Raw genomic sequence first — 11389 nt, forward strand, 5'->3', positions numbered from 1 at the left:
TTTTAATTGCATATCTCTAGACTCTTGGTGTATTTGTCCATCTTTTTTTTGGATAAGAACTTTTAGACTAATTGTCAAATAGATTGCATTTGATTTCAACTCCTCTTGATTATATTAGAAGAGATTGAATAGTTACATTATGATTATTCATTTTGTGAATTTACTTGAGAGATATCTGGTATACTGCAGCTCATTTGTCTTTTCTAAATAGTTCAGACACAGGGATGCACTGCCTTTTATATAAGAATCTCATTTTAGTTCACTGTGATATTTTATGATACATTTTCAGGAAGAAAAAGTGTTTCATGAATTATGAGATTTTCAGGGAAACTGAAGTCTATGACAAAAATAAATTCTGAACACATTCTTTTGATGAAAAATTAGCTGTACCTGGTCTCAGTGCTAGAAAATATGTTCTTCAGCTGGGTAACCATACTCCCAGGATAAATGGGAAAACCAGTTTAGTACAAAACCTAGAAATTAAGCATTATTAAAATTTGTCTTCATTCTGAAATAAACTTTTGGCTTTGCTAGCAAAGATAAGTTTCTTTATTATCTCTATTAAATTTCTATATTATCTCTGTTATATTATCTTTAAACCATGTTTAAAGACCATAATAAGGTAAACAGACCCTCAGATAGCATAGAGGATAGCATTGCCTTTGTTATTTATTTATTCATAATTCATTCATTCATTTATTCATTCACCTTTGGTTTGAACTAGGCAGTTATACACATGTTTGATGAAATACTGCTTCATTTAAGTAGCTTCCCCAAGATCACACACCTAAAAAAAAAGGCAACCCTAAGACTCAAACCAATACACTTAATCATTAAGATACCCATACGTTCCATCAAAGTGGCAGTTACTGATTTCTTCTCATCAGGAGCAAAGATGAGTTAAAGATAATCAAAGACACATGGAAACAGTCCAAAGGACTAATGGACCATGAGAACCTCAACCTATATGACCCAGGGACCAGAAGAAATAGATGGTGCTCAGCTACCAATGCCAACCACTCAGAAAGGGATCAAAATTGGAGATCTTGTATAAAGTGGGAGAAAAATGTGGAACAAAACTCAAAATCATAAAAAAAGACCAGGCTTGCTGGTCTGATAAAGATTTGCGAAAGCCCTAAGACTATGACCCTAAGTCACTCTTTGTGCCTGGTATTGCTACTCAATGAAAAAAAGAACCAAAACAAATCAAACCCACTGCCCTTGAGTCGATTCTGACTCATAGTGACTTCCATTGCACAGTAAATCTTTATGGAAGTAGATTGCCCAGTCTTGTTTCTGCAGAGAAGCTGCTGGGTTTGAACCACCAACCTTCTGGTTGGCAGGCAAATGCCTTAGGCACTATGCTACCAGAGCTCCTTAGTGAAAAGAAGAGCTTAAAACAAAGCCAGAGAAAGGGATCAAGCCAAACAAATATTCCAAAACAAAATTCTGAAGGTCTTAGTGAGGCTACTATTAAAATCGCCTCAATAGCCAAGGTAAAATAAAATTTAAAAAAATTTTCTCACTATCTTTACTGAGATGTGTGGGCGTTTTCAGTTTAAGTTAAAAGATTAATTTTAGGATAATTACTTTCTCTTTGGCCATACCCTCATCAGCAAGTTCAAATACACACAAGAAAAAAAAAAAAAAATCAAGAGCTTAAAATTCCAGTATTTCTAGATAGTTGATGTAAAGGAGTGAAGTAGTCCCATGGAGACTGAGTTTACTGTGGTGATTGCTAAAAAGATTGCTTTATTCAGTTCCAGTTGCCAGAAAGTTACTCAAGTGGCTTATAGATTAGCACAGTCTTCTGAATTTTTAAAAGAAACTAATCTGAATTTTTATTTAGAATCTTTTTAGAAAAAAAGTAATTGCATTAAAAAATAACATTTGTCAAAGCAATATATGTGCTAAACAGAACTTAGGCCGCATATCATGCTCTCTGCCTTCCAAGCTGAACTTTCTGGAGTTCAGGTTCAGGTAGTCTTCTTGACCCACTCTGCATACCTTCTTCTTGCCATTTCTATACTGTCAGAGCTTCAGTCATCAGCTACATCCCAGATCTCTCTTCTGAGGTTCTGAGTACGTAGAATATCCAACTTCTTACTGGGCATCTGGCAGGTTCCTCAAATTCATCTTGTCTAAAACTGAAGCAATTATCTACTCTCTGAAGCAAACCTATTCTGTCCCCAGAGTTCTTTATTTTAGGACATTGCAAAGCCATCTACCTAGTTGCCTAATCTAGAAACCTGAGTATCAACCCTTACTTTCTCTGCAACCACTCAACTCCAAGTCCTGTCAATTCCTAAACATATTCCACTATCTACTTTTATCCTACTGCCATCACTCTAATGAAAACTTCTACCTTCTCTTGCCTAAACTACTCATTTTACCCTGCAGTTGGATTTTAAAGCCAGTGCAGAAGGGGAAAATCTCTCAAAATATATTCAGCCAGTGAAATATGAAGACTATGAGAAGACCAAGTGTAGAAAATGCAGTCTCCCAGGTCCTGCTCTTTCTGGGTCACCCTCTCTCATTGAGTAGAATCTCCCATGCTATTTAAATTGTTCTTTCTATCTACTCTTTTGTCTAGTAGATATAATTGTATTTTTATAAGTTAAATGTTCATATACTGCATCTCTAAAATACTGTAAACACATCATCTTCAGTCTCATCCCACCCTATTTCCTTCTCAATTGTGTAGTGAGAGTGATCTTTGGAAAATAGAAATCTTTAGAATGATTCCTTTTTTGAAATCTAGCATACCATATGATCAGAATCTACTAAACATGTCTGAACATTTCACACTGGTATATTTTAGTGCATTTTTTTTTATTAAGCTGTTACACAAGAGTGTTTACTTTGTGAAAGATAATTCATTTTCTTGTAGTGCACTTTGATATATGTGTGCTCCTTTTTAATTCAAAAATTAAAAATATATAAAATTTAAATAATGCAATTCTACTGTGGCTTTCCCTTGTTCCTAATGCTTCTGAAAATGTAATTAAATTCAGACTCCTTAATGGTGCCTTCCTATCTCTCCAGCTTCATTCCTGCATCACTTTCTACCTAGATATCTCTAAGTCTAAGTATACTGATTTTTCATGTCCTTGAATTTACCACGTTCTCTTACATCTATAAGTCTGAATGTGCTAGTTTCTCTGCCCAGAGCCTTTTTCTGTCCTTAACTCTCTCCAAGTATTTGTCTTTAGTTTCGATTTAATTGTTATTTTCTTAAGGAGATCTTTCTTAATATTTTCTATTGGGTTAAATTATATTGTTACATGTTCTCATAGCACCTTTCTCAATTCCCTTTTATTACTTGCTTATTACCTGATTTTCCTACTAGAATATATAATTTATGAGAGCAAGATCCATGATCACAGTATCTGACACATTGCATTAAATTCTGCACTCTAATCCTGTTTCTTATTTTCACCATATCACGCAAAGTACAGACAATGGACAGATGAGAATATAAAAATGACCTATACAGAGATGCACATTGATGAGCAAAGCTACTCTCTTGACTCTTAAAAAGAAAAGACTGAATGCTAAATAAGTCAACTTTCATTGCTACTGTTATAGCATTGAGAATGAAAATAGAAAGTTACCCAAGGAAATGATTACATTTTGCATTTTGGAATTTGTAACTGATATGCATGCTTCATAGTGTCAGTCCTTATCAATAATCCATTCCTCATAGACCCAACTGAGAAATCTTTTAAAAGCATAAATCAGAGCACATTACTCCTCTGCATAAAACTTTCCAGTGATTTTCCATCTCAACTAGGGTAAAATTCAAGCTCTCACCTGCTTCTCTGTGACCTGTTCCCTGTTTTCCTCTTTGTCTCCACCCGCTGCAGTTTCCTCTCATGTACCATGCTGTGGGGTCCAGGCACACTGGTCTCCTTTCAGTTCCTGTAACATTAAAGTCATTGCTATATCTTCTCCCAGGACTAAAGTGCTGCTTCATTCTCTAATTTACACCTTAATTTGCATATTGCTTCCTAGGAAAGGTCATCCTTGACCTCCTCCACTAAAGCACAATTTCTATCCACTGGCACTTGCTACCATTTTGCACTGTTTGTCTTCAGAAAATTAACAGCATCAAAAATAATAGAATTTGTTTATTTCTTTATGTGATGAATCTGTATCTGTCCACTTGAGGACAGTGATCTGTCTGTTCATCATTGAAAATATTCCCGGATCCTAGAATAGTGCCTAGCACATGATGTTGTTGTTGTTGTTATTTGCTGTCGAGTCGGCCCCGACTCATAGCGACCCCTCCTTGGGTTTCCGAGGCAGTATCACTACGGAAGTAGGAATGCCCAACCTTCCTTCCAAGGAGTGGCTGGTGGGTTTGAACCGCCAGCCTTCTGGTTAGCAGTCAAGTGGCTTAGCCACTATGCTACCAGAGCTCCTTAAATGTATTGATGAATCATTGTGGATATGCAGGTGCCACTGAATTAAGTCTTAGGGGTACTGAAGACATTAAGATGATTCACAAAAGTCAAAGCAAACATGTGGTTTTCAAAGTGAGTCTAGTGACCTCTGTTGGAATACTTACAAAGGCACATTCAAGTAATAGTTTTCATTTTTTTCCCCTAAGTGTTCTCTCACCTCTTTTTATGATAAAAGGTTGGTGTTGGTGTAAAATTAAGGATCAGAGACTTTTGACAGTCCTTGTACCATCTTGGAGAACACCCCATCTCCCCTTCTATGTGAATGACTCTTCTCTTCCTGCTCCCAGCTCATCAGTTTGTGTTTCTAGCGCAAATCTTAGAGGAGAGTATTCAAAGATACAGGAAGCAGAGAACTTTCTTGATCCCTTTCCAAATCGTATTGGATAAATAATTGCCTTTCTTTGCACATATATCTGAAAGGAATTTATCCAGATGACATGGATAAAGATACATCTGATGGACATATTCCATATGATCTCACTTATTTCACCTGTCTTGACACATGAAACAATCTGAAAAATGGTATTCACCAACAAGGCAAAGAATTAGGAAAGGGTTTCTTCTTGTTGAGAATAACAAGATTGAAAGAGCTACATAAGCCTATGATGAGGGTTCATTAAGAGATAAGCATTGTTGAGGGTGTAGGTGTTGTTGTTGTTATGTGCTGTTGAGTCGGACCTGACTCACAGCAACCCCTCCTTGGGTTTCCAAGGCAAAAAGCCCAAGTGAGAACCAAGGACCAGGAATTTCACAGCATCAAGGTAATAATTGGGAATGTGTGAAACAATCATGAAGTGATATGATTACATTTTTAAAAATTGTAATGTATATATGCATACACACACTTATTGAAAATATGTAGAATACAAATAAGTAAAAAAAGAAGATATAATGATTCATTGTAATCACTACCAATCAAAGAAAACCATTATAAGCATTTTAGCATTTAGCCTCAAATCTTATGTCTATTCCAGTCTTGCATTTATATATACCTTATAAGTAGAAATTTATATATACATTTTTACAAAATGGACTGAATCCTCTTACATTACTTTGAAAATTACTTATTTTCATGTAGTAAATTATGAAACATTCTCTTTGATCTAAGATCATTTTCTCAAAAAGTGTTTTATATACTTTATTATTTAAACAGATATTGTATTAAATTTGTACAATACTCAAAAAATTAAAGAAAGATAAGTCTCTCTTTTATCTCTTTTCTCTATGATGGTAATTACTGCTATTAGGGAAAGTATTTCATTGACCACCATGTGTGTTATAAATAAGGCTGATAATTACTAAGTGGTTGGTATAGTACCAGGCACAATGTTAAGTTCCTTATATAGATTATCTCATCCTCATTTTAATAAGAAAATCAAAACTTAGTCAAGAAATTGTCTCGAACTTACATAGATGATAAATGGTGGACTGGACTTGAATCAATGACTGTGCAAGCACTTGACTACACTACTGGACTTGAACTGATGACTGCACAAGCTCCTACAAAGGAGCATGGGGGCCTGGTATATAGTGTGAGGAGCTGATCAGTCTTCTGGTGTAATCTGGATAATGTGAATCAGCTGTCTTGGTGTTTGTTCAATCTCGGGAGAGCCAGTCTCAGGGGTGCTGAGATTAGACCTTGCAAACTTAAATCTCTGTCATTGCTCTGTCATCCCATTCTCACATCTTGTTTCTCTGTTCAGTTTTATTGGCTTTTGTACTTGCACAACCCACAGAGGTTATGTCAACACGAGCAAATCATTCTGCAATTTGAGCTCATATTTTTAAGATTTTACTTTATTTTTTTGATTAGCCATGTAACCTTTTTCTCATAACTTGAATGAATAATAAACCATGTACTTAAGTTTATTTTGTAGATGAAGATAGGAATAAAATGTGGAACTTAATTATGGAGGATATATTTAATTTACTTGATTTACATAGGTTTATTAATATACCAGAAAGAAATATGATTTTACCTATTCTGAGTCATTAAAATATGCTTAGGTCAATGAGGGAGCTCTGGTGGCATAGTGCCTAAGGCATTTGACTGCTAACCAGAAGGCTGGTGGTTCAAACCCACCAGCTATTCCTTGGAAGGAAGGTTGGGCAATCCACTTCTGTAGTGATACCACCTTGGATCTGACTCAACAGCAGTGAGTTTGGTTTTTGGTTTTAGGTTAATAAGGCCAACTATATAGGAAATTGTTAAAACCTTAATAAAAGATTCTGAAATAGTAGAATATTAGCATTTTACTGTATGAAAATTCTGCTTCTAATTTTAATGTGAAAGATATTCTGTATGAGCTTCAATTATATGGCTATCTGAAATAATCATTCAAAAATATTGACTTTAGGCTAAATTTGTAAAATAAGGCGACTCAGAATTAAACATGTTTGTGAATGTTTTTACTCTTTTCAATACCGGTGCAGGGTATATATGTAGGTGTAAGTAAATTAACACATACACATGTACATACAGACAGAAATGTAGAAAAGAAAAATTAAGGTCTTTTATCAGCAGACAATGTGATCCTGATCATATTTCAGAACTTAATTTTCTTCCTATATTTGACATTTTTTACATCCATTGAATTATCCCTTATAAATTTGATATTTGAGGTAAAATGTATAAATACAACTAAAATTAATTATTATTACTCCATTAAAATATAGGCTGATTGTCCTTCATCAATCAAAAGTACATTCATTCTACGTTATACCCAAAGTCACACTGGGTTTTATACTTTTTCATAAGGAAAATTAAAAAAAATAATAATTAAGAAAAAGGGAACCAAAATCTAGGGCTGTTACCAAAGTTCAATGTGTAAATGTGGATAAAAATAAACAGAATTTTTTTAAAAAAGCTTTAAAACTAGGAAGGAAAAGAAACAAGTACGCTCGTTTAAAGCACAGAATCGTCCCATAATCAATTCTACATACAAATCTTAAACGATCTGCAAACTTTATGAGAGGAATTGCTGGTATTGGATCACTGTGAAAATGATGAAATAGGCATGACTATGTGAATGTAGTAGTTTGGCCAGAAGGACAAGGGCTAAAGGGCTGAACTTATATCAGGCTTGGCCCCTGCAATTCCACCAGCCAGGAGGTGCTTGCCTAAACCCTGAATTGGATAATATTGCATGTAATTGTTCTGGGTTGTTTGAGTGGACTGATTAGGGGTACTGTCTTCACTGGATCTGCCCAGAAAGACTGCAGAGGAGCTAGAAATTCCTCCTTTGACCAGGAGTTTGCTGGGAAACACAGAAGATTTCACCCTACTTGTCAGTCCTACAAGTGAAGCTCTTTGAACCTCTGTGTGTCTACACGCACCTCTCCTGGGACTACAGTTAATTGAAATAGGGAGTCAGACCCTTTCAGAGGACTGGAAGAAGAATGCTGCGGGGCAGATCGCTATCTGTGACATCCCTGAGTGGGCTTCCTCAGTGGGAAGTTGACATACTTCCTGTGGAGGATTTACTGCTCTTTGAAGTTGCTTGGGAAGTGACTAATAAAGGTTTGTACTCTTCTTGAAGGTGCTATTTACTAGATTGCTGAAGAATGTGGTTTAGGACTTCACAGGTGACTCTCAAGTGATAGTGAAAGCCAGTGAGTCCGGAAAGTATCCAAACATCTTTTTGAATGTAAATTTAAATTACATTTAACCTTGATTATTGCAGCAGGGAATGAAGATTTAGACATAGGTACATGTTGTACAGGGAGAGGGTTGAAAATGGTAGTTGTTGCCAGAGAATGTGAATTTACAATAAAATTTTAAATTTATCTTATGATAAAATAGAAATAATAAGTAAACATTTACATTTTTGCTTTATTATTTGATTCAGCAAAATGCATAACCAAGTACTTTATTTTAGGAAAAAACAGTATGAGAAAAGGACCAATTAGAAGCTAACTGCATATGTTACTAGTGATTACAGAAAATATTTGATAATATTTCTAAAAATTCAAGATGAGCTTAGACTTAAGCTGTAACTTAGACACTGTTCTGACTGTGTATTAGTGTGCTCCTGTTATGAAGAATCAAAGTAATTTTTCTCTTCAGTGCTCTGCATACTTCCTCAAACCAAACCCATTGCCATCAAATCAAATTCTGACACATAACGACCCTGTAGGACAGAACAGAACTGCTGTTAGTGTTTCCAAGGCTGTAAATCTTTTGGAAGCACATCTTTTTCCTGTGGAGCAGCTGGTGAGTTTGAACTGCCAAACTTTCAGTTAGCAACTGAGCGATTAACAACTGCGCCACCAAGGTTCTTATGCATACATACAAAAAAACCCAAACTCACTGCTGTCGAGTCGGATCCGACTCATAGTGACCCCTCCTTGGGTTTCTGAGGTAGTATCACTAGGGAAGTAGATTACCCAACCTTCCTTCCCAGGAGTGGCTGGTGGGTTTGAACCGCCAGCCTTCTGCTTAGCAGTCAAATGACTTAGGCACTGTGCTACCAGACCTCCTTATGCTTTATAAATTGAGAAAAGATATCAAATTGTTCAAATATTTTTCTAATAACGTATCACCTGATTTGTGCTGGACTTGAAAGGGCAAGGTAAATAATTATAACTTAAATGATTTTAATAATCAAGCATCTTTAAAATCATTAAAGAAAAATTCCTTATAGATTGATATTCTCTTATTAGAAATATTCCAAAACACCAAATCAAACTCACTGCCATTGAATCGGATCTGACTCATAGAGACCTCTTCTTCGGTTTCCAAAGCACTATCACTACAGAAATAGATTGTCTCATCTTCCTTCCAAGGAGTGGCTGGTGGGTTTGAACTGCCAGCCTTCTGGTTAGCAGTTACATGCCTTAGGCACTATGCCATCAGAGATCCTGTTAAAAACATTAGCAAAGAAAAGTGAACAGTTTTGAAATTGAGTTATTCAATATCATAAGGGACCAGATGAAGTGACTGATGGATAAATGGTGATATAACCTGCATAATTTAAAGGATCTGAAATGATTTTCTGCCCAAAGTTTCTGAGAACAGAGCCGTCCCTATTCCATGTGAATCCCAGGCTAAGCCTTAAAATTGGCCTCTCCATAGTGTGGGCAGGAACAGTCTTATGTCCTGGTAACATGGATGCTGGTCCCAAAGCCTAGAACAGGCTGTGTAGAAAATGATCCCTACATACTTTTTGAATAAATGAGTGGATCTGATTATTTTTCATCTTCTAAGCTTCCTTTGGCATTTACTTTCACTTTTTCCCCTGCGAGAAGAAGGGAAACTTTTTGTGGAGAAGATATGTCCCCAATGTGATTTACCCAAGTAGACATCATCCTTGATATATCTTTAATAATTATCACAATCTGATTTTGGTAAAGATTTGGTATAGATTGCCAATTATTGTGTTCACCTACAATACATTGCCACTATTATTACTTTTTCAAATTTTCTTTTAACTTTTACTTCACTGCAGTGCATAACAATGATAAGAAGCATCTTAGAGATTATGGGTCCAGCTCCTCCATTTCATGAATGCCTAGAGGAATTAGATGACAAAGCAAATGACAGAGTTGGTTTCCTCCAAGTCTAACTCTATTTCACTACAAAATCAGAATTAAACATTAAAACTACCATTGTCTAAGCAAATGTCCAACAGTAGAAAGAGCATAAAATTTCCAGTAAAAGGCTTTCCTTGCAGTAAAATGAATTCCAAGACTGAAAAATCCCTTGACTTCCTGAATGTCAGTTTCTTCAGGAATGAAATGAATGTAATATGTTTCAGCCATTTTACAATGTTTTGTGGCAAACAGGAAATGTATTCATATTCAATAAAACAAAAGATTTCTTAGAGAGGAACACATCCATCCCTGCCAGAATTTTGCCAATGAAAAATGGAAATGTATAAAATATATCAAAAAATTTATCAAATGAAGGAGAATTAAATTATTGTATGTTAATCCTCAGACCTCAAAGTAACCTTTTTCAATTGTTCATATTAACCTTGAATTTTGTTACTTTTATTTACTCATCTATTTACTATTCAATAAAGTTCCATCAAGTACCCATTAAGTGGCTATTGGGAAATTAGAGAAACAGAGTTTAACAATCTAGAAATGATTCATAATCTCCCAGAATTGGTAAACTTGCAAGGAAGATAGGCATTGAACACATAATTTTAGTTAAATATGATCCAGGTGAAGATAAGAACATAAGAGATCTAACATTATACAGGAAGTGTGGGGATTTCTATATCTAGTGTGGTGTTTGGGGAGAACTTCTCTGAGGAAGAAACTTCTCTGAGCAGACACTTCAAGGATGAATAATTGTTGAGTGAAAATGACAGAGATGTTGATGAAGGAAAGACAGTGCCCCAAGTGAGGGAACTGAATATGCAAAATGCAGAGGTGAGAAAGTATGCTCTTTTCAAAGATCTGAGTGAAGACTGAAGAAGAAGAAAGACAGGATTACAAGAAGAGATGGGAGAGACAACATGGACTAGGTTGTGAAGGTTATGGTGAGTTAATGGCCTCAAGGAGTTTTTGTTCAATATACTGAGCAATGGGAAGCCACTGAAATTCTAAATAGTAGAAAGTGCTAAGTGGTCAGATCTATGTATTTCAAAAAGTGCTGATACTAGTAGGGCAACAGGAAAGTAGGAAAGCAGGGGACCAGCTAGATGGAAGTTCTAGGAATGGAATGAAGAGTTTCACCCAAATTTCAAGAACAAAGAGTTTGTCTTTCACTTTTGCATAGATCATACTACAATTGTTTCTTATGCACAGACTTGCCCACAACATTGTAGAGTATGGACTGTGTATCACGAGGAGATTTGTTGTTGTTGTTGTTATTTGCCGTCGAGTCAGCCCCGACTCATAGCGACCCCTCCTTGGGTTTCCGAGGCAGTATCACTACGGAAGTAGGATTGCCCAAAAGTTCTAGGGATGGAATG

The 11389-nt window shown here is 35.8% G+C and overlaps 1 protein-coding gene across 1 annotated transcript in view; it reads left to right on the forward strand.

Moving 5' to 3' along the window:
• Positions 1-7865: 7865 nt before the first annotated feature.
• Positions 7866-11389, forward strand: part of GYS2 (glycogen synthase 2) — a 71671-nt gene continuing 68147 nt past the window's right edge. The window contains exon 1 of the mRNA XM_007946784.1: positions 7866-7986. Coding sequence (XP_007944975.1) covers positions 7866-7986 — 121 coding nt within the window. The remainder of the gene's footprint in view (positions 7987-11389) is intronic.

The sequence above is a fragment of the Orycteropus afer genome, unplaced genomic scaffold (genome assembly GCF_000298275.1).
Source record: "Orycteropus afer afer isolate SDZICR_OR568_19922 unplaced genomic scaffold, OryAfe1.0 scaffold00171, whole genome shotgun sequence".
Lineage (NCBI taxonomy): Eukaryota > Metazoa > Chordata > Mammalia > Tubulidentata > Orycteropodidae > Orycteropus > Orycteropus afer.